This window comes from Salmo salar, chromosome 04 (assembly GCF_965601325.2).
Source record: "Salmo salar chromosome 04, fSalSal1, whole genome shotgun sequence".
Taxonomy (NCBI): domain Eukaryota; kingdom Metazoa; phylum Chordata; class Actinopteri; order Salmoniformes; family Salmonidae; genus Salmo; species Salmo salar.
Window position 1 is genome coordinate 37,951,803 of NC_138294.1, and position 24,923 is coordinate 37,976,725.

General features: G+C 43.8%; 1 protein-coding gene across 1 annotated transcript; it reads right to left on the reverse strand.

The window, feature by feature from the left end:
- Positions 1-314: 314 nt before the first annotated feature.
- Positions 315-20,041, reverse strand: asl (argininosuccinate lyase). The gene is made up of 16 exons (XM_014195762.3): positions 19,873-20,041; positions 19,296-19,490; positions 12,836-12,919; positions 11,106-11,162; positions 10,859-10,956; positions 9,074-9,151; positions 4,667-4,744; positions 4,526-4,578; positions 3,547-3,609; positions 3,281-3,395; positions 3,109-3,193; positions 1,702-1,761; positions 1,543-1,626; positions 1,277-1,357; positions 1,042-1,148; positions 315-942 (listed from the first exon to the last, which is right to left on the reverse strand). The coding sequence occupies exons 1-16, from the start codon at positions 19,885-19,887 to the stop codon at positions 798-800; spliced, it is 1,398 nt and encodes a 465-aa protein (XP_014051237.1). The 5' UTR covers positions 19,888-20,041; the 3' UTR covers positions 315-797.
- Positions 20,042-24,923: the final 4,882 nt, after the last annotated feature.

Consider the following 24,923-nt stretch of genomic DNA (forward strand, 5'->3'; position numbering starts at 1 on the left):
TTTTTCCACCACTGCTGCTGCACTGAGAGAGCTCACAGCCAAAGATAGGTCCAATTCCAAAGCAACCTCTAGACACTTCTCAATTACCTGAAAGCGTTAGACAGGGCGTACGCAATATGTTTATCTTTTGGGAAATATTTTTCTTCTGGGCAATACTCTAGACTAGAGCAAACAAGATATGGCAGCGTTCCAGCCAGGTCTTTTTTTTTTTTTTTCAATAACGACTGACTGACAGTGCTTCTCTGACTGAGTGGAAGGTTAGCCCTCTGTGTCAACACGCTATATGTATCTTCCATGAAGAGCCAGTGACAACATTTTGTAAATAAGCAACATTTAATTAATCATCAACACATTAAGACAAAAAGGTATGAACTGTCTGAAATGTATAGTTGTACAAATCACTACTATCGAGGATAATACATCTAAATGCACTAAAGCTTTGAACTCCCTTTTTTCAAAATCGATCTAAAAAGTGGTAACCATGGCATCTACCGGTATTTCAAAGGCACTTTACATGGCCTGAGCAACAAGGCAGTCCTATAGAATGGACCCATTGTTTTCTAAATTAGACACTGTTCTAAAAGGCAAACAATGGTTCTTAACCACTGGGGGGGCAAATCCTAACTTCTACTTTAGTCAAATTTTAACTTAGTCATACATGCACGGATGTGATGTCATCGGGAGACAAAGTGAAAATTGGAATTTAGGATACACCCCAGAGATCCATTTGACCAATGTTGCTTGTAAAAGTTGATGTTGGGGTCAAAAATTTAAAGTTAAGCGGTGAGGAGGAGAGGTCACTGGACCTGTTTCTTCAGCCAGGTCCTCATGTGCTCCACCTGTGCTGCCACGCTACTCTTGGCCGTGCCACCTGGGGCACTGTACTGCTCCACACTGCTACTGTAGTCCCACACTGCAGACACATCACTGGAAAACAGAGGGCTGGAAAGAGGAGCAAGGGGAGGGTGAAGTGGAAACGATAAGGAGGGGGCCAAAAGAGTGTTACTGTGAAGAAGTGTGTGCATGCATGTTTGCGCTTACCTGGCAGTCCGCAGATCCTCCACAGTGAGTTGGTTCAGGGGAATGCTCTTGGATTCAGCCAGAAACACAGCTTTACCTGAGATACCATGAGCATCTCTGAACGGCACCTGTCGAGAGAGAGCGAGAGAATTTAATACCACAATTGTGACAAACAGTTTAACTTCAAACCATACCATCATTGTTATGAACACACAAACACACATATCCCTGGTTTGAGTGGATACTTAGTACTCACCCCCTTTCTGACGAGGTAGTAGGCCAGGTCAGTAGCCAGCATGTCAGGACTGAGGGCAGCTTCCATCACACTGGGATTGATCTGATACAGGAAATGGGTCAGAGAAATTGGTTGTGAAATGACTTCGAGGGAAGGATGTTGTAGGGCACTAAGGTGTAAGGGTTTAGAATGTAGTAAGTAGGGCACAAGGGTGTAAAGGTGTACAATGTTGGGCACTAGGGTGTAGCATCTAAGGTGAATGGGGTAAGGTGTAGCATCTATCTCACCTTTAGAGTGGACATGACACCTGTGGTGACCTGCAGCACAGCGTGTACTGTGTCATAGCAGTCAAACATGGCCTCCTTATCCTCCTAGAGAGTCAGAGAGCGAGATAATTATCACACACACACACACACACACAAACACACACACACACGTGACTGTACCTGCAGGTCTTTGTTGTAGGTGCTTGGCAGGCCCTTCAGGGTCATCAGAAAGCCTGCACACTGACACACACAGGACAGGGCACAGGTTTACACTAGTGATGGACCAATATAACATTTCTGTCTGATACCGATATCCGATATTTTCCTTGCCAAAAAAAACAATACCGATATCCGATATTTAAAATTTGTGGCCTTTTAAACATTCTAGTACAGTTAAATAGTTAACACACACACAGCGGTCTAAGGCACTGCATCTCAGTGCACGAGGCATCACTACAGTCCCTGGTACGAATCCAGGCTGTATCACATCCAGTCGTGATTGGGAGTCCCATAGGGCGGTGCACAATTGGCCCAGTGCCGTCTGGGTTTGGCCGGAGTAGGCCGTCATTGTAAATAATAATTTGTTCTTAACTTACTTGCCTAGTTAAATAAAAGGTTACACACACTGACCAAAAAGTTATTTTGTTGGCATTTACTTATGTCCCCATTACCAGTAAAACAATCAATAAAAACCTATTTCTTTCACTTATTTGCTGTGCTGTTTTGTTGTTCAGTCATTTCATTCTCAACCAGGATTTCTATGGAACGCTGTTTGGGTCTTTGCATGTCAAAAAAGATAGACGATAGATACTGATACAAGTAACACTAATTGACGTGTCAGATAACACTGACCAATCAAGACCTGAATATGACTGCACGCCACATAATAATTGAATGCGTTCATGTTTTTTTTTGTTTTTTTTTTACATAGTTATTACACATTGATTACACTATCACTCGTATTTCATATGTCACAACGATTCATTGATACGTATGCTATGGATGCTAACAATGTTCTTCCCCAAAAACATAGCAAAATCTGTTTCAGTAGCTATAGTTAGCTAGCTAACTATATAGCTAGGTGTCATCTAAAATAACCTTAATTTATAACAGTTCTTATTTGATTAATGGTGGTCGGGCCCATCTATGTAAAGATAGTCACAATAAGGATTAGCCACAATAGTGAACTTTGCAGTTAGCCTTCAAAATAAAAGTATGTAATTGACAGTGATGCAAATGAATACAAATAGTAGAACTAAGCCATAATTGAATAGATCATGCTAAAATGAGGTTGGAATGTTGTTATATAAAAATACAATTAAAATTAAATTAAAATAAACAAAAAGATATTTAGGTACGTACATCAGCTTTGAAATCGGTTTTTCACATTGGCGTAAACTAGACAGACATCAGGCCAATACCGATGTTCGCATTTTTAGCTAATATCGTCTGATTCTGATATGTTCACCGATATAGCGGGAATTCCTAGATTACACACTCTGATATAATACCACTAATATAATAAAGGATGCTTGCTTATTATAACATAACTAATGGTGTTCTAATGTGTTTCAGTTGGGGTCTTACTCTGCCAAAGACACGGCCAGCTTTACTCCTGATCAACTCCAGACTGTCAGCATTCTTCTTCTGAGGCATCAGACTGCTGCCTGTGCTACACACACAGAGAGAAAGATTGTTAGAATATAACAAAGGAAAAAAGGGAAACATATTGTTTTGAGTTCAGTCATCATACACACACCTGTATGCGTCAGAGAGTGTGAGGAAGGAGAACTCCTTAGTGCTGTAGAGCATCAGGTCTTCTGCCATCTTACTGAGGTGCGTCAGACACAGAGATGCCCAGAACAAGAACTCAGCTGAGAGAGGGAGGGGAGGGTGGAGCCAGCGAGCGAGAGAGACAAAGCATGAGTGGGGCAATGCAGTGACAGTCGGTTTATGCCAATATTTCTCAACTTCACATCTACATGTCTTCTCAGAATAGAAATAAAGCTAGTGTGGTTACCATACCAATAAAGTCCCTCTGGCCTGTGGCATCCATGCTGTTGATGCTGATGTCATCAAAGGCCAGCTCTACAGGGGCAAAGACAGAAGCCACAATCTAAAACACTGGCTGCAGTCCAAACACTTAAGTCACACCCCTGTCCACTTATCCTCGCCTTATGCCCTTGGGGGGATCCCCATCTTGGAGGGTAGTCCAAATGAATAGCCAAGGAAGGGAAGTTTGCAACGTAAGGCCCTCAGCCCTCGTTTTTAGTCAGCTTGGCGAGTGTACAATTAAGTTCACCGCGGGCCTGAAACCCCCCATAATTCAATTTGCGACGATTGTACAGCCGCTAAGAAAAGTCCGCAAAAACTTAAAAACAACATCAATGGAGAAGTCAACATACAAGTGTAAGTAAAAACAAATGCAAGCAAGTTAGAAATGTTGCTACTACGTAAAAAGTAAATGTGTTTTTTTTTGGTTATCTTTTGGAAATTGTAGAAATAAAATATTTTTCTTCTTCAGAAGTTCTAGCTAGGCAGGCTAACGTAAGTTAGCTAATTCATTTGCTAGCTATCATACAGTAGGCGTATATTAATAATTATATATTTAATATACGTAGACATGCACTCATAATTGACTGTAGCGCATATAAAGCACCCACAAGTTACCGGTGGCTGAAAACACAATCATCGCAGGATGAACGAGTGATGAATTTCCGGCCAAAGGTGGTCCATTTAAAAATAATTCCTTCCTCGCCCCTTGCCCTGCAAGTGTATACTCAGACGTCATCAAAAGTGTCCACTTAATTTGAGGGCTGAGGGGATAGGCTGTGTCTTTTAAGTGTTTGGACAGCAGCCACTGTCTTGGAACATATGTATAATTAATTGACATATTGCATTATAAGCAGTTGTTATAAGCATTCATAAGAGTTTACGGCTCCTTATGCATGTTTATAGGTTATGTATGTTTAAAGGAGCTGATTATCTACGCAGGTTGACTCACCTTGACGCAGCATTTCCCTGTCGATGTTGAATGGAGTTCCAGCTATTGCTCCACTGGGTAACAAGAGTAGACAAGGTATAACTATAAGTCACAGATGACATAACAGTGTGTGTGTGCGCACACGCTCGTGTGTGTGTGTACCTTCCCAGGGGGAGCACGTTGACTCGTCTACTGATCTCCTGAAGCTGTTCCACGTCTCTGCTCAGGGCCACCGCATGACTGGGGAACAAATCATAGAAATATGTTTAGACTAACAACATCCCCGACCACCTCGATTCTGCCTTTTATATGCAACATTTGAAAACGTGTTTTTCACATTGGATAAAAGTAGACTCTCAGAGCTAGAAAATTGTATATCATAAACTGCAGTTGAGGAACAATGGAGAAGTAATTCTGCTTTGAAAGTTAACAAACTTGTAACTCCACTTTTGAGAAAATGGCCCTTGAATATTTTGGCACACCTACTGGAGAGCTCTCCTTTGTCCTACACCCTTCTAAGCCGTAGCCCCACCTAGATCTTTAACAATTCACATTTGAGGCCATGTGCTAAACAGGGTGGGTAAGGTAGTAAACAACCCAAGATTTTAAGACTAAAAGTGGTGAAAGTAGTAACGTACAATAAGGAAAGAAATACATCTAGTCCTTGGCATATATCCTAATCTGAATTTGGTGGAGGTCATGTTGTTCTTCACATTAACATCTCTTGTAAACAAACAATATATAAAATCAAAGTTAATTTGTCACATGCACAGGATACAGAAGGTGTAAAATGTACAGTGAAATGGTTACTTGCATAGTAGCAATATCAAAAATAAAAGGGTCCAGATAAAAATATTCTATCATTATTAGATGACGCTTATCCAGACACACTTGTCTAAATTGATGGGTCATGTGAAAGAAATGCTATAACCACCCCCCCAGCCACATCAAGCTAGCTAGCTAAACAATTAGCCATAATCCCAACCCATACTACTAGCAATACAAAGGGATTGTCATGGCAAGCCACCATGCATGAAATGCGCTAGTATGAATATACAGGTAGCTAAAGCTAATAAACTAGGTTCAACGTTAGGATAGCAAGCATACATTAGGCTATAATATAACTAGCAATGCAAATGGATTTCTCAGATATAAATAATATTACTACACAGATTCTACACGTAACGTTAGCTAGTGAGCCAGCAAGGTAACGTTCGCTAGCTAGCTAACTGTACGCTTTAACTTGCAATTAAACAGACCAAACAACGTGAAACGTTTAATCTGAAAATGTAGCTAGACTCAGTCATATACATGGACGAACGCTTCACAGCAGACTGAAACCCGTTTAACTAAGACGTCCTGTATCGTTTCCATTTTGTTTGTACAGCTTGTTTGGCCAGCAATATGTCAAGTCACTCTGGTTCACACTCACCGTGTGCAGAAAGTAGTCCATCATAACTTTTTCCTACTGATCTATAGCGCCTGCTAAATTCAGGGCAGCAATGTTGTTGAGAGCAGTAGCAACACTTGCAGTTCTCCAGGGCTAACGTAGCTGCGGCAGCAAGAATTATCTACACATACAGCTCATGTTAAAGACAGAAGCATGCTACATGTCAGATCAATCCGAACTCATCTCTCGGCATGTCCAGCCCATCCATTACCTCAGCCAATCATGCCTAGTGGGAAGGTTCCGGTCTTTCTACCTGGCTAAACCAACTAGGCTCATAATTCAACAATTTTATTTGTAACTACAGACGGTATACACATTTGTTATTAAGGCATATGGAAGTTCCAATGTTCTAGAAGGCATTTCTGCCCAAATGTTCAAATACTTTTCCTTTGAAGTAGTGACGTGCGACTAACGCCCAGCTTCCTGAAATGGGGTTACATAGTGTCTTCAGACCCCTTGACTTCTTCCACATTTTGTTATGTTACAGCCTTATTCTAAAATTGATGAAATGTAAAAAAATCTACACACAATACTTCATAATGACAAAGCAAAAGTATTCAGACCCTTTGCTATGAGACTCGAAATTGAGCTCAGGTGTATCCAGTTTCCATTGATCATCCTTGAGATGTTTCTACAACTTGATGGGAGTGCACATGTGGTAAACACAATTGATTGGACATGATTTGGAAAGTCACACACACCTGTCTATATAAGGTCCCACAGTTGACAGTGCATGTCAGAGCAAAAACAGAGCCATGAGGTCGAAGGAATTGTGTCGAGGCACAGATCTGGGGAAGGGCACCAAAACAATTAGGATGCATTGAAAGTCCCCGAGAACACAGTGGCCTACATTCTTAAATGGAAGACGTTTGGAACCATCAAAACTCTTCCTAAAGCTGGCCGCCCGACCCAACTGAGCAATCGGGGGAGAAGGGCCTTGGTCAGGGAGGTGACCAAGAACCTGATGGTCACTCTGACAGAGCTCTAGAGTTCCTCTGTGGAAATGGGAGAAACTTCCAGAAGGACAACCATCTCTGCAGCACTCCACCAAATCAGGCCTTTATGGTAGAGTGACCAGACATTTACATTACATTTACATTTAAGTCATTTAGCAGACGCTCTTATCCAGAGCGACTTACAAATTGGTGCATTCACCTTATGATATCCAGTGGAACAACCACTTTACAATAGTGCATCTAAATCTTTTGAGGGGGGGGGGGGGGGGGTTAGAAGGATTACTTTATCCTATCCTAGGTATTCCTTAAAGAGGTGGGGTTTCAGGTGTCTCCGGAAGGTGGTGATTGACTCCGCTGTCCTGACGTCGTGAGGGAGCTTGTTCCACCATTGGGGTGCCAGAGCAGCGAACAGTTTTGACTGGGCTGAGCGGGAACTGTGCTTCCTCAGAGGTAGGGGGGCCAGCAGGCCAGAGGTGGATGAACGCAGTGCCCTTGTTTGGGTGTAGGGCCTGATCAGAGCCTGAAGGTATGGAGGTGCCGTTCCCTTCACAGCTCCGTAGGCAATCACCATGGTCTTGTAGCGGATGCGAGCTTCAACTGGAAGCCAGTGGAGAGAGCGGAGGAGCGGGGTGACGTGAGAGAACTTGGGAAGGTTGAACACCAGACGGGCTGCGGCGTTCAGACAGAAGCCACTCCTCAGTAAAAAGCACATGACAGCCTGCTTGGAGTTTGAAAAAAGATTCTCTGGTCTGATGAAACCAAGATTGAACCCTTTGGCCTGAACGCCAAGCATCACATCTGGAGGAAACCTGGCACCATCCCTACGGTGAAGCATGGTGGTGGCAGAATCATGCTGTGTGGATGTTTTTCAGCAGCAGGGACTGGGAGACTAGTCAGAATCGAGGCAAAGATGAACGGAGCAAAGTACAGAGATCTCAGACTAGGGTGAAGGTTCACCTTCCAACAGGTCATGGAGACTAATTTCTCCCTCACTTGCTTTAAGCACCAGCTGTCAGAGCAGCTCACAGATCACTGCACATGTACATAGCCCATCTGTAAATAGCCCATCCAACTATCTCATCACCATGTTATTTATTTTGCTCCTTTGCACCCCAGTACCGCTACTTGAACACTCATCTTTTGCACATCTATCACCCTAATGTTTAATTTGCCATACTGTAATAATTGCGCCACCATGGCCTATTTATTGCCTCACGCCCCTTATCCTACCTCATTTGCACACACTGTATATAGACGTTCTCTATTGTATTATTGACTGTATGTTTGTTTATTCCATGTGTAACTGTGTTGTTTGTGTCGCACTGCTTTGCTTCATCTTGGCCAGGTCGCAGTTGTAAATGTGAACTTGTTCTCAACTAGCCTACCTGGTTAAATAAAGGTGAAATAAAATAAAAATAAATAAATGCTAAGCACACAGACAAGACAATGCAGGAGTGGCTTCGAGACAAATCTCTGTATGTCCTTGAGTGGCTCAGCCAGAGCCCGGACTTAAACCTGATCGAACATCTCTGGAGAGACCTGAAAATAGCTGTGCAGCAATGCTCCCCATCCAACCTGACAGACCTTGAGAGGATCTGTAGAGAAGAATGGGAGAAACTCCCCAAATACAGGTGTGTCAAGCTTGTAGCGTCATACCCAATAAGACTCGAGGCTGTAATTGCTGCCAAAATTGCTTCAACAAAGTACTGAGTAAATTGCTGCCAAAATTGCTTCAACAAAGTACTGAGTAAAGGGTCTGAATACCCATGTTAAATAAATAAATAAATAAATATAAATAAATAAATAAATAAATAAATATATATATATATATATATATTTTAAATTAACAAAATTATAAAAAACTGTTTTTCACTTTGTCATAATGGGGTATTGTGTGTAGATTGATGAGGGGACAAAAATATTTCATGAATTTCAGAATAAGGCTGTAACCTAACAAAATTTGGAAAAAGTCAAGGGCTCTGAATACTTTCCAAAGGCACTGTATGCTCTGTAGACTGAAACATTCACTTTATATTCCATCAATATTTGATTCCTCAATCCTGTTATTAACTGTGACTCAGTAACAAGCAGAGGATCTAGAAATCATTTAGGAACATTGCAAAGATATGCAGTGGTGCTTAACAGAAGGAGAGGCTATAGTACCTCAGAATCCAGTGGCTCCATCTGATTGGCTGAGCTCTCTGCATGTGGGTGTACCCAGGAAACAGGACGTCAATCTCTCTGCGGATCAAAAGACAATAGGTGAACATGATATTGTGTGTGTGTGTGTGTGTGTGTGTGTGTGTGTGTGTGTGTGTGTGTGTGTGTGCGCGCGTGCGTACATACAGGTAACTGCCAAAAATAAAGCAAACACCAACATAGTGTCTTAATAGGGTGTTGGTCCACCACGAACCGGCAGAACAGCTTCAATGAGCCTTGGCAGAGATTCTACAAGTGTCTGCAACTCTAGATCTGGTGACTGAAACGACCATGGCATATCGTGAAACATCAGCGTGAACAGTTTGTCACTGAAGCTCCTGCCAAACATACCCCAACAATCACCCCTCTTTCAAAATCACTAACATCACTTCTAGCCACGGTAGCCAAAGCAACTGGGTTTGCCTAGCATTTTTATACATGGCCCTAAATGTTGATAGTGTTTGTTGACGGTAATGTGTGTGACAAGTCAGTCAAAACAGCATCCATATTGCTCTATCCGGCAGCCTTGTGGGGATTCAGTATCCAACCCAGCAAACTGGGCAGCAAACTAGCAAAGCTAGGCCCTCAGCCCCCTGACATGGGGGACCCATTGTTCCCTGACCCGGGGGGCCTGCCGTCTCCAGTTCTGGGAGGCCGCCTGCACTGAAATACCCTCCGGCCTTCTGGAAACCACCGGACATCGTCTCTGGGGCCCAGCTGACCCCTTCCGTTAGATCCTTCAAGAGCCTCGCCCAGGGGTCCCCACCTGCTCCATCATGAGAGCCATCGCCTCCAGCAGTGGTGCAAGATTCACCAACCCAAGCAGCTGCCAGTGAGCTGCCAAAGACAGTTGTGGCCGGCGTGCCACATACTTCCTTCAACTGTGGTCAGCCTCCAGCACCATACTCAGCTCCCAAGGGTGGGCCCCAGCGACCTGGCACCAGCTGAGCTAGAGGACCCTCCACCACCCCTGAGGCATTCCACACTGTCTCCGCACCCCCTAAGCCCTGCCTGACAGGACTAGGCACGCTAGCACTAAGCTCCCCCTTGAGACCTGTGGACCCCATTAGAGACTGTGCTTTGTCCTGTCAGGCAGGACAGGCAGGGTTTAGGAAGTGCACAGAGGCGCAGAGACAGTCCTTGGACACCCAATGGAACGCCACGAGGCCTGTTTGTGGATGTTAATATTTTCATTTGAAATATTGCGGCAGCTGTACAAAAGGCCAACCTGCTCCCCTCCTCACTACCCAACTTTCCCTCACAGTCCCGTTAGGGTGATATCTCACCATCTCAGCTATCCATCACAGCCCTTTGGCTTCAGTCAATCAGCTTGTCCAAATTCGCATCTGGAACCCTCCCACCCCAGGTCTGAGCATTTTTAGTCATCGAAAGAAGACGCACATTTTGTATGGCGACTAAGTTGACTGTGTATACTAGGAAGATTGTGCGTGTATCTAAGAAAAACCACAAGTTGATTCCTAAATAACTGAAGAGTGTGTGTTAGTGATGAAGATAAATAAAAGTTCTGGACTAAGAAGCATCAGTACTGTTCTTGCACGGACAGCCTGTAGCATGTCATAATCTCAATGAATCAGCATTAAGTACATAGCGAGTAGGGCTCAGAAGACAACCGCTCAGATAAGACCCAGCTAGCCATTTTTTCACTAAGCATGCTTTCAATATACTGTGTATCCCTCATTTACTGTAGTGTTTCCTTTATTTTGTCAGTTACCTGTACATAAAACTTACACTGCCGCTCTCTCCACCATGGTTGTGATGAGTTGGAGAGCGTTTCCCTTAAGAATGGAGATAGCATCCCTCAGCCACAACCTCATGTCTGTTACCACCTGATCAACCAATAGAAACAGAACCATGTCTGAGACCCAATCATCAACCAATAAATCACAGCAGGGTTGAACAATCGCAAAACTCCACTAGTTACTTCTCTTTCAAAAAACAGGCAAAGAACGTGTATTCAACAGATCATCACACCTACCTGGTCATTTCTGCTCCTACCAGTGTGTAACTTCCCAGCTGGCTCACCTATCAGCTCCTGATAAAAAACACACACACACAGAAATATAATACACATATCTACAGTGCATTCGAAAAGTATTCAGACCCCTTCCTTTTTCCACGTTACGTTATTCCCTCAATCTACACATAATACCCTATAATGACAAAGCGAAAGCAGCTTTTTAGAAATGTCTGCAAATGTATTAAAAATAAAACACAGAAAAACCTTATAGTATTCAGACCCTTTGCTATGAGACTCAATTTTGCTCTGGTGTGTCCTGTTTCCATTGATCATCCTTGAGATGTTTCTACAAGTTGGAGTCTAGCCGTGGTAAATGAAATTGATTGGACATGATTTGGAAAGGCACACACCTGTCTGTATAAGGTCTGAGTTAACAGTGCATGTCAGAACAAAAACTAAGCCATGAGGTCTAAGGAATTGTCCGTAGAGCTCCGAGACAGGATTGTGTCGAGGCACAGATCTGGGGAAGGGTACCAACAAATTTGGAAGCATTGAAGGTCCCCGAGAACACAGTGGCCTCCATCATTCTGAAGTTGAAGACGTTTGGAAACACCAAAACTCTTCCTAAAGCTGGCCGCCCGACCAAACTGAGCAATCGGGGGAGAAGGGCCTTGGTCAGGGAGGTGACCAAGAACCTGATGGTCACTGACAGAGCTCTAGAGTTCCTCTGTGGAAATGGGAGAACCTTCCAGAAGGACAAACATCTCTGCAGCACTCCACCAATCAGGCCTTTAGGATAGAGTGGCCAGATGGAAGCCACTCCTCAGTAAAAGGCACATGACAGCCCGTTCGGAGTTTGTCAAAAGGCACCTAAAGGACTCTCAGATCATGGGAAACAAGATTCTCTGGTCTGATGAAACTAAGATTGAACAACGGCCTGAATGCCAAGATGCACGTCTTGAGGAAACCAGGCACCATCCCTATGGTGAAGCATGGTGGTAGCATCATTCTGTAGGGATGTTTTTCAGCGGCAGGGACTGGGAGACTAGTCAGAATCGAGGCAAAGATGAACGGAGCAAAGTACAGAAAGATGCTCCGGGACGCTCAGGACCGCAGACTGGGGCAAAGATTCCCCTTCCAACAGGACATCAACCCTAAGCACACAGCAAAGGCAATGCAGGAGTGGCTTCGGGACAAATCTCTGAATGTCCTTGAGTGGCCCAGCCAGAGCCCAAATTTGAACCAGATCAAACATCTCTGAAGAGACCTGAAAATAGATGTGCTGCCACTCTCCCCATCCAACCTGACAGAGCTTGAGAGGATCTGCAGAGAAGAATGGGAGAAACTCCCCAAATACATGTGTGGCAAGCCTGTAGCGTCATACCCAAGAAGACTCAAGGCTGTAATCGCTACCAAAGGTCTTCAAGAAAGTACTAAGTAAAGGGTCTGAATACTTATGTAAATGTGATATTCATATTTTTTTTTTATGCATTTGCAAACATTTCTAAAAACCTGTTTTTGCTTCGTCATTATGGGCTATTGTGTGTAGATTGATGAGGGGAAAAAACGATTTATTCAATTTTAGAATAAGGCTGTAATGTAACAAAATGTGGAAAAAGTCAAGGGGTCTGAATACTTTCCGAATGCACGGTAATTCTGAAAATCAAAGGTCCGAAATGGAATATTGTTACAATCTTCAGTCAGCACTCTGAATTGATGATTCAAGGTTAGCCCCACCCACACATCACCTTTAGTCTGCGCTCATTGGCTGTGTGGATGTCCTCATCTCCAGGCTTGACCTCAAAAACAGCTTTGGCCCATTCATCATGGATCTGAAACACACACACGCACATCCATACATGAAGTTTGGTTCATCTTTTGACCCAGTGTGTGAGCTGGGTTTGAGTTACCCATGGAACCTTGGGGGGTACACAAAAATTGTGGGCAATATATTTGTAACTTTTTTAGGATGGGGGCAGCATTCGGAATTTTGGATGAAAAGTGTGCCCAAAGTAAACTGCCTGCTACTCAGGCCCAGAAGCTAGGATATGCATATAATTGGTAGATTTGGATAGAAAACACTAAAGTTTCCAAAACTGTTAAAATAATGTATATGAGTATAACAGAACTTATTTGGCAGGCGAAACCCCGAGGACAAACCATCCAGGATTTCTTTTGGGGGGGTGACAGTGTTCTCAATGGGTTTTCTATGTGGATCTGGATTTCTAAGGCACTAGCTTGCAGTTCCTATCGCTTCCACTGGATGTCAACAGTCTTTATAAATTGGTTGATGTTTTTCTTTTGAGTAATGAAGAAGTATGGCTGTTCAGAATGAGGGTCGAGTCTAGTGTACTGTTGTGGTTGGGCGCGCGACCTGAAAGCTCGCTTCACTTTGTTTTCGTCCTGTATTGAACGCAGTTTATCCCGTCTTAAATTTTATCGATTATTTACGTTAAAAAATACCTAAAGTTGTATTAGGAAAGTTGTTTGAAATGTTTGGATCAAGATTACAGGTAATTTATTAGATATTTTGTAGTCATGTTGCGCGAGTTGGAACCAGTGTTTTTCTGAATCAAACGCGCCAAATAAATGAACATTTTGGAGATATAACGACGGAATTTATCTTACAAAAAGGACCATTTATGATGTTTATGGGACATATTGGAGTGCCAACAGAAGAAGATCTTCAAAGGTAAGGCATAAATTATATCGTTATTTCTGAGTTTTGTGTCACGCCTGGCGGGTTGAATTATGATGGTCATGTGTTTGTTTGATCGGGTGCTGTCCTCAGATAATAGCATGGTTTGCTTTCGCCGTAAAGCCTTTTTGAAATCTGACATGGTGGCTAGATTAACGAGAAGTTAAGCTTTAATTTGGTGTATTGCATTTGTGAATGTATTAAAGTTAAATATTTCTAATAATCTTTCTTGAATTTCGCGCTCTGCCATTTCACCGGATGTTGTCGAAATGTTCCGCTAGTGGAACCCCTAGCCGTAAAAGGTTAAACTCACGGGGGTACCAATTTTACAATATTGAACACTTATGCGAGTCTAACAAATAGCAACCAAGGCATCCCTGTTGTTCGATTATAATGAGAGTGATTGATTTCAACAAAACGGTTGTTTGGCATCTAAACCGCCACATGACTATTAAGCCATTGAAGATGGCGCAGTACTGGATGGCTGCTGCTTTGCAAGCTCTGACCCAACTTCGCTATTTTGTTGTTTATTTTTACTATATTGTCAGGAAATATATCCACTATTATTTCTTACAACAGACAAGAACTCGAACATCAGATCGGCAGTTAGTTACACCAATTCATTCTTCTACTCAGACTCATCTGCCCTGGGCTCTCGCTATAAATCCAACCCAATTTATGGCCTACACAAGATGAAATGCCGGCGTTACAGAGGCAAGAGAGGGGGGATCCTTGTGAGATTAAGGTGATTCTACTGGCTAATGTAGTCACTTGACAAAAAGACAGATGACCAAATCGCGGATTTGGTAACAACAGGACTCTTGGAACTGCAATATTTTTTGCTTTTCAGAAACATGGCCCACAGACAAGACACCCCCCCATGGCTATTCAAATCGATGGATTCTACATTCACCGGGTGGACAGGAAAGTGGAGTCGGGGAAATCGAGGGGGGGGGGGGGGGGGGGGGGGGGTTTGCCTCTACATTAAATGGTGTGCTAATTCCAGCGCAGTGGAATTCTACCTCACGAGGGGTTTTAATCTGTCATCATGACTGCTGTTTTACATTCCACCTCAGGACAATAACAAGCTGGCACTCAAACTGTACAAGGCTATAAACAAGCAAGAAAGCCTACACCCAGAGGCTGCCTTTCTGGTTCCAGGCGAGTTTAATTTGGCATTACTAAGACACGGTATACCCAACTTCTAGCAACACGTCTCCAATGCCACTAGGGCGATTAAGTCCTAGACCACTGCTATTCTAACCACAAACAAGCATACAAGGCCCTCCCTCGTCCACAATTCGGCAAATCAGATCATGACTCCGTACTCTTGCTTCCTGCTTACAAGTAGAAGCTGAAAGCTAACCACCTCAGTTACCGGCTTTATTAGAAAATGCATCGGCGACATTGTACCCATGATGAGGGTTTGCTGCTTCCCCAATCAAAAGCCCTGGATTAACACAGAGGTTGTCGCTAAACTAAAGAACAGGGCTACCGCACACAGAGCTATCGTAGACAACCCTGATGCTACTGCCGAAGACAGGAATATGTACAAGAAGTCAGGCTATGACCTCTGCAGAGTCATCAAACGAGCAAAAGGACACTATAGGAATAAGGTGCGATCATATTACACATGCTCCGATGCCCGTCACATTACGGATTACAAAGGAAGACCCAATCGTGATCTGCCCAACGATGCCCCTCTATCAAACGAACTTAATGCATTTTATTCCTGCTTTGACTAAAACATTGAGCTGGGTATGAGGGCCGTTACCAACCCTGAGGATTGGGTGATCTCGCCTGCGAGGTCGACGCGAGAAGGGTCTTTAATCAGGTCAACACCCGCAAGGCCGAGGGCACCGACGGTATTCCAGGGCGCATTCTCAGAGCATGCACAGAAAAGCTGGCAGGCATATTCATGGTAATTTTCAACCTCTCCTTGTCCCCCACGTTTTAAGATGACCACAAATCTTTCCTGTTCCTAAGAACTCTAAGGTTTAATGCTTCTGTAATCATGAAGTGCTTTGAAAGGCTGAATATGGCACACATTATGTCCTCCATCCCAGCCACCTTATGCAAATTGGAGAAAGTCTACCACCCCAACAGATCCATAGACGACACAAACTCAATTGCTCTCCACACTGCCCTCAGCCACCTAGATAAGAGGAATACCTTTGAGAATGCTGTTCATTAACTACAGCTCAGCTTTCAACACCATTGTGCCCTCTAAGCTCGTCACCAAACGTAGGACTCTAGAGCGGTGTTTGAATACTCATACTAGCCGCACTAAGCGTACTATTTGTGATGTAAATTGAGTATGTAGTAAGCTTATTGGTCATAGTATGCCTTTAGTTAGTATGCCAAAAGTTCCCGTATACAAGCAGTGGACACTATTTCCGTGCTTTTAGGGCCCATAATGCAATTCTGAAAAATGGGTGCGGCTTCACAATGTTTTCCGATGGCGGAAAATATGCAGCCAAAGTTCGACGAGAGCAGAGACAAATTCATTACTTTAACTAATTATGACAAATGTTTAGTAAATGTTGAGCTATGTAACAAAGTAATGACTTTGCAAATAAGTTACGTTACATGTTGTTGGCTGACAATTTGTTAGCTATGCTATCCTTATGAACCGCATAGCATTATAGCAAGCGTGCAAGGCAATATATTAACTATAATCTAATGAATTACCCAACGTTTATTGACTTGATTATTCACATCATTCTAAGCTAAGTGGTATAGTCGTTGTGCGTTCTCAATGGACATTGTTAATTCTGGCTATCTCCTCCGATTTCAGAGCACTCTCGTCTGAGTGTGCCAGAGCGCAGAATAACTGATGAATTTACGAACGCTCAACACCCATTGAATATATGGCCGGTGTCAGTAAACGTCAGCAAAAAAAAGCGTAATTAAATTGTTGCCAGCAGCAGTTTTATCCAGAGCGTTGGTGACATGAAAACAGCTCTGCTAGGGCAAGTAAAATGGTCCAAGTGAGGTGTTCTCTCATTTATGTATAGAAATAGCTAGCAAGCTAGTCAACATTAGCCAATTAGCTTGAGTGCTTGACTGCCGTTGTGAGGAAAGAGCGCTCGGATCAACCCTACTCCTCGGCCAGAGCGTCCAGTGACGCGCTCCGCGAGCGAAACGCTCTGAATTTTCAGACGGACAATGTGGCAATGCTCTGGATTTACGAACGCCCAGAACACACTCCAGATGGAATTTACGAACACACCCAAAATCGTAAAATGTCTAGCTAGTCTTTTATGCTAGTAAGAGGTTGCATAGCAACAGCATTAACTTCCGGTAGACAGGTGAAGCGCTAGTACGCTCAACTGAAAGGATACCGTTCATTTACAGTATACTAAAATGAACAAATAGTATGTAGTATTTACTCAATGTAGTATACAGTAAGTTAGTATGGGTATTCGAACACAGCTAGGGTCTGAACACCTCCCTCTGCAACTGGATCCTGGACTTCCTGACGGGCCAACCTCAGGTGTTGAGGGTAGGCAACGTCACCTCCGCCACACTGACCCTTAGGGGCCCCACAGGGGTGTGTGCTTAGACCCCTTCTGTACTCCCTGTTCACCCACGACTATGTGGCCACGCACGACTCCAACACCATTATCAAGTTTGCTGACGACAACGGTGGTAGGCCTGATGACCGGCGAACAATGAGTCAGCATACAGGAGGTGGTCAGTGACCTGGCAGTGTAGTGCCGGAGCAACAACCTCTCCCTCAACGTTAGCAAGACCAAGGCGCTGATCGTGGACTACAGGAAACAGGGGAGGGGGGGGGGGGGGGGGGGCGATCACAACCCCATCAACATTGACCGGCGGCAGTGGAGAAGTTTCTCAGTTTCAAGTTCCTCAGTGTCCAAATCACTAAAGACTTAAAATGGTAAAAATCACACATGCACTATCGTGAAGAAGGCATAGGCCCACCATTCCTCAAAAGGTTCTACAGCTGTACCATTGAGAGCATATTGACTGGCTGCATCACTGACAATAGCACTGCCCTTGATCGCATTGGCACGAGAGCGTTGTGCGTACAGCCCAGTACATCACTGAGGCCGAGCTCCCTGCCATCTAGGACCTCTATATCAGGCGGTGTGAAAAGAAGCCCCGGAAAATCGTGAAAGACTCCAACCACCCAAGCCATAGACTATTTTCTCTGCTGCCACACGGCAAGAGGTACCGGTGCATCAAGTCTGACAACAGGCTCTTGAACAGCTTCTATCCCCAAACAATATGACTGATAAATAGCTAAGCAAAATAGCTACACGGACTATCTGAGTTAACCTTGTATCTTTATTGACATTTTATTTGAACCTTTGCGCTATGAACACTCACAGGGCCCTAAAAACTCACACTGTCACTCCAACACTCACTCCATTTGCTCACTCACACAATATTTTTTGATTTAACCTTTATTTAACTAGGCAAGTCAGTTAATAACAAATTCTTATTTATAATGACGGCCTAGGAACAGTGGGTTAACTGCCTTGTTCAGGGGAAGAACGACAGATTTTTACCTTGTCAGCTCAGGGATTCAATCTAGCAACGTGTCGGTTACTAGTCCAACGCTCTAACCACTAGGCTACCTGCCACCCCAATATGCACATACATTTTTACTGACTCTACACACACCCACTCACATACAAGCTGCTGCTACTCTGTCTTATATCCTTGTCACCTTACCCCTATACATATCTTCCTCCATCACTCCAGTATCCCTGCACATGTAAATATGGTATTGGAACTGACTTTTTAAATATTTCCTTTATATAGTATGCTTACTTACTTCAAACATCAGAGTGAGGCAAGCAGTACTTACTTTATTTACTATTGTTTGTTTTTATTAATACATTGTTATTGATTATTGTATTGTTGTTTTTTGAGTTTGCAAGATAGGCATTTCACTGTACTTGTGCATGTGACATTAAAACATGCCGTCCACATGTGAATGCAGAGAGGAATTCTGCCCTAAGGCAGATTCAGCTGTCACCTATTAACTCCAAAAAAGCAACATGGTGGGCTATGACACATTGACCCCCATTTTTTGTTGAGTTCGATAGTGTGATCAAAATTCAACAGTCCCCATAACAAAAAAAAACAAGGCCATTCAAATGTAAAATGCAGTGGGTTAAGGTGTGGATACATTTTAAACTTTAGGGGATATTGTTGATTTGTTGTGGCCAGTACAATCTAGTAGTCTTCCACATTGTCTACCTTCTTGACTTTGTGCGGTTGCCTGTGCCCAATAATGTTTGTACCGTGTTTTGTGCTTCTACCATGTTGTGTTGCTGCCATGCTATGTCGTCTTAGGTCTCTCTTTATGTAGTGCTGTGTTGTCTCATGTGTTTTGTCCTATATTATTTTTAAATCGAAGCCCCCCTCCCCACGAGGCCTTTTGCCTTTTGGCTGGCCGTCATTGTAAATAAAAATGTGTTAACTGACTTGCCTAGTTAAATAAATAAAACAAAATATACTGGTGCGTGTGTATTCACCTGGTCCATCCCATGTAGGATCTTGTCCTTCTCCTCTGCAGTGACCAGCTTGGCCTTCTCCAGGGCTTTAGCGTACGCCTTGCTGCCACGGATGTCTGCGTCCCACATCCGCTTGTCGTAGGCGATGGACGCGTTGAATTTTTCCATGATTGGGTCGGTGTCACCCACGAACCGACCTCCCCACAGTTTACTTCCCTGATAGAGACAGACAGGCAGGCATGGGCAGACAGACAGAAAGACAGAGACAAACCAAAAAAGCCAGGACAGACAGAAAAGCAGATATACACATACACCGACAGCATAGGCAGTGTCATTTGTCTCCAAATTTACACAAAGCCGCTAGCTAGCAAACAACATTGAAACCTGTCAGCGCTGCTTTTCGTTGAAGAACCACTAGATCCAACAAGCTAGCATTAATTTAACCTAGAGAAAGACCCATGTTGTTCAAGCTTCTGGACAGCTGATTTGACTGCACAGCCCAATGAAAACAATCCCTGGACATACACAAAGCCAAACGTGGACGAGTTTAGCTAAATCAACAGTTTTCATAAAGAGATAAATCGAAAAGGTGTCTTACATCTGCACTCGCCATTCTCTTCTCTCAAAGACACCGTAGCTGGCTGACTGTTCACTACCTAGCATCAGCAAAACGTCGACGACAGGGCACAAGTTTTGTGATAAGAGTCAAAACGACTGGCAACAAACAAGCACAGCTGGAGGCAGTCACAAATACTAGTATTTTGCCAGCAGCACAAACACTTACGTCACTTTCGTAGGGTAATGTTAAAACCTTCAAAATAAAAGCCCGCATATCAAATCAAATTTATTTGTCACATACACATGGTTAGCAGATGTTTATGCGAGTGTAGCGAAATGCTTGTGCTTCTACTTCCGACCATGCAGTAATATCTAACAAGTAATATAACCTAACAATTTCACAACAACTACCTTATACACACAAGTGTAAAGGAATGAATACGAATATGTACATAAAAATATATGAATGAGTGATGCCCGAACGGCATAGGCAAGATGCAGTAGATGGTATAGAGTACAGTATATACATATGAGATGAGTAATGTAGGGTATGTAAGCATTATATAAAGTGGATAGTGATAAATTGATTACATCAATTTTTCGATTATTAAAGTCCCTAGAGTTGAGTCAGTATGTTGGCAGCAGCCACTCAATGTTAGTGATGGCTGTTTAACAGTCTGATGGCCTTGAGATAGAAGCTGTTTTTCAGTCTCTCGGTCCCCACTTTGATGCACCTGTACTGACCTCGCCTTCTGGATGATAGCGGGGTGAACAGGCAGTGGCTCGGGTGGTTGTTGTCCTTGATCTTTTTGACCTTCCTGTGACATCGGGTGGTGTAGGTGTCCTGGAGCAGGAGCGGAAATCCCGGGGGGGACGGGGGGGACGCGACCCCCCCATCCTGGGAAAAATATGATTTGTCCCCCCCAATATATCACTGAAACATAACTATGTAATTTAAATAATATTAATAATACGCAATGAAAGCAATTGTGCTGATTATAGACACTTAATAGCGCATTTTTAAGTTTCAAAAGATTGCGACCCCCCCACATTTTGCCTCACAATGGTTTGATCCACTGCCAGTTCCTTAGTTGGCAAGGTAACAGAGGGGTCGTATCCACTGTCTGAAAGGCACTCAATGAACGTAACTGATGTGAGGTTAATCCAGTCAATCGCGCACACACACTAGCTGAATATGCAGAGCTAGCGCGCAAATATTAACTATTAAGCTATTACCTATTCCATTTATGTGGCCTCGTCAAAGATGGAATCTTTGCTATCGTCAATTTATTCCAAGATCAGCATGCAGATTATGTAAGTTAGTGCTTCAAAGTCCCTGTGATAAGGTTAGCGATAAACTGGAGTCCAAACTGAACAGAACTACACTCTCTTCTACCATTGTCTTAAATATATTTAATGGTCTCGTTGCAAAAGCTAAATTGTCGCAAGGGAACTTTTATTTATTTTATTTCACCTTTATTTAACCCGGGTAGCAAAGATTATAGCAAACACCACTGAAACAGAATTGGTGCTCGCTAGCTTTGCAAATTCAGCTATTGTTGGAAGCCAGCCAATATGAAACAAACTATTAAAATTACAAAAGGTTGCAGCATATGTTGTGTAAATGGTGAACTCATACAGCTGTCAACTCTTGTCATTTTAATCCGTTTCACATTTGCTAGCTACCTTTTAGATCGAAGCCCAAATAGAATGATAAAAGATAAGATGATAGAAGCCCATCTCCTACTGTAAATAACCTACACACTGTGTGTGTGTGTGTAGCCAGGTAGAAAAATGTGTGTAGCCAGGCAGAAAAATGTGTGTAGCCAGGTAGAAAAATGGCAGAAAAATAAAAGATGGACATCAGAGTATTTTTCAGTACACCAAAACGCAAAGTAAGAACCCTAGTAGCCTAATATCTCAAAGACTAGTTGATAAAATGTTCATAAGAAAGAAATGAAATTCTAATGGAAATGTTTCACAATGATGTCATTAGGCAGAGCAGGCAACAGATGGCACACAGACAGCAGAGTTGGGGACAGATATGCAGGGACAGACTGGCAGAGACAGGGAGTCTCAGGTAAGTTTGTTGAGTCTTTGTTTGGCAACATTATGAAAGGTTCTAAAAAAAATTTACTTGTAAAATAGGAACATAATTGGAAAATGCCATGGATACCCCCACTCTCAACTTAAACTGGTGACTGAACTAAGATTTGTTAAAGGCAATGGTATTGCTGTTGTGATTAGTTGTGTAGTTTTGGGTACCGGTAGTTAGGAGTACGGCAAACACCTTATTTCTTTGGTTCCTCAATATACATTTACCCTATTACAATGTAGGCTATGTGTTACAGCACTACTTTTGGTGTCCCCCTCAGGAATTGCTCTTGAGAAAATGTCATGTAATTGTCCCCTCCAAAGTTGATATCAGATTTTCGCCCCTGTCCTGGAAGGCAGGTAGTTTGCACCCGGTGATGCGTTGTGCAGACCTCACTACCCTCTGGAGAGCCTTACGGTTATGGGCGGAGCAGCTGCCGTACCAGGCGGTGATACCACCCGACAGGATGCTCTCGATTGTGCATCTGTAAAAGTTTGTGAGTGTTTTTGGTGACAAGCCGAATTTCTTCAGCCTCCTGAGGTTGAAGACGCGCTGCTGCGCCTTCTTCACCACGCTGTCTGTGTGGGTGGACCATTTCAGTTTGTCCGTGATGTGTACGCCGAGGAACTTAAAACTTTCCACCCTCTCCACGACTGTCCCGTCAATGTAGATAGGGGGCTGCTCCCTCTGCTGTTTCCTGAAGTCCACGATCATTTCCTTTGTTTTGTTGACATTGAGTGTGAGGTTATTTTCCTGACATCACACTCCGAGGGCCCTCACCTCCTCCCTGTAGGCCGTCTCGCATTTCAAAACATTGCAATGTGGATAACTCATTCGAATGATGTTGAATTTTAATCAATGGCCATTTTCTATGTGCAAGAAAATACACTAAGTAATTTGTGAAAACAAATAAAAAATATGTTTTTTAAAACTTTCTTTTCAGACCAATAATGAAGAAAAAAATACTATGCTATGTTGAGAATATTGGGCTATAGAGAGAAAACGTTTCTACCTGTCTCAGCTAAAGTGGGGTGGAAAATACTCATTACGGTCCTTACTAACCAAATATGTGTAGTTTTGGAGGGGGACTGTGTCGCACATACCCAGCAGCAGTTCGTTCTCCACCACTAGCAGTTTTGGGGGGGGGGGGCAGGGCCCCTGTGACAACAATTTAGGACCCCCTTGTGGCCCCCCTAAATGTGGAGTATGAAATAATTTTTACATAACTAATTTTTGCTATCGTACTTTTTTTACATCCATTATTAGACAGTGGCAACGCGGAACACTAATTTAACCCACACATTTTCTAGAGGGACGGCTTTAGGCGGAACACAACAGTATCGTACCACATGCAAAACGATATGACAACAATAACATTTACATTACATTTACATTTAAGTCATTTAGCAGACGCTCTTATCCAGAGCGACTTACAAATTGGTGCATTCACCTTATAATATCCAGTGGAACAACCACTTTACAATAGTGCATCTAAATCTTTTAAGGGGGGGTTAGAAGGATTACTTTATCCTATCCCAGGTATTCCTTAAAGAGGTGGGGTTTCAGGTGTCTCCGGAAGGTGGTGATTGACTCCGCTGTCCTGGCGTCGTGAGGGAGCTTGTTCAACCATTGGGGTGCCAGAGCAGCGAACAGTTTTGACTGGGCTGAGCGGGAACTGTGCTTCCTCAGAGGTAGGGAGGCGAGCAGGCTAGAGGTGGATGAACGCAGTGCCCTTGTTTGGGTGTAGGGCCTGATCAGAGCCTGAAGGTATGGAGGTGCCGTTCCCCTCACAGCTCCGTAGGCAAGCACCATGGTCTTGTAGCGGATGCGAGCTTCGACTGGAAGCCAGTGGAGAGAGCGGAGGAGCGGGGTGACGTGAGAGAACTTGGGAAGGTTGAACACCAGACGGGCTGCGGCGTTCTGGATGAGTTGTAGGGGTTTAATGGCACAGGCAGGGAGCCCAGCCAACAACGAGTTGCAGTAATCCAGACGGGAGATGACAAGTGCCTGGATTAGGACCTGCGCCGCTTCCTGTGTGAGGCAGGGTCGTACTCTGCGAATGTTGTAGAGCATGAACCTACAGGATCGGGTCACCGCCTTGATGTTAGTGGAGAACGACAGGGTGTTGTCCAGGGTCACGCCGAGGCTCTTAGCACTCTGGGAGGAGGACACAAGGGAGTTGTCAACCGTGATGGCGAGATCATGAAACGGGCAGTCCTTCCCCAGGAGGAAGAGCAGCTCCGTCTTGCCGAGGTTCAGCTTGAGGTGGTGATCCGTCATCCACACTGATATGTCTGCCAGACATGCAGAGATGCGATTCGCCACCTGGTTGTCAGAAGGGGGAAAGGAGAAGATTAATTGTGTGTCATCTACATAGCAATGATATGAGAGACCATGTGAGGATATGACAGAGCCAAGTGACTTGGTGTATAGCGAGAATAGGAGAGGGCCTAGAACAGAGCCCTGGGGGACACCAGTGGTGAGAGCACGTGGTGCGGAGACAGATTCTCGCCACGCCACCTGGTAGGAGCGACCTGTCAGGTAGGACGCAATCCAAGTGTGGGCCGCGCCGGAGATGCCCAGCTCGGAGAGGGTGGAGAGGAGGATCTGATGGTTCACAGTATCAAAGGCAGCAGATAGGTCTAGAAGGATGAGAGCAGAGGAGAGAGAGTTAGCTTTAGCAGTGCGGAGAGCCTCCGTGACACAGAGAAGAGCAGTCTCAGTTGAATGCCCAGTCTTGAAACCTGACTGATTAGGATCAAGAAGGTCATTCTGAGAGAGATAGCAAGAGAGCTGGCCAAGGACGGCACGTTCAAGAGTTTTGGAGAGAAAGGAAAGAAGGGATACTGGTCTGTAGTTGTTGACATCGGAGGGATCGAGTGTAGGTTTTTTCAGAAGGGGTGCAACTCTCGCTCTCTTGAAGACGGAAGGGACGTAGCCAGCGGTCAAGGATGAGTTGATGAGCGAGGTGAGGTAGGGGAGAAGGTCTCCGGAAA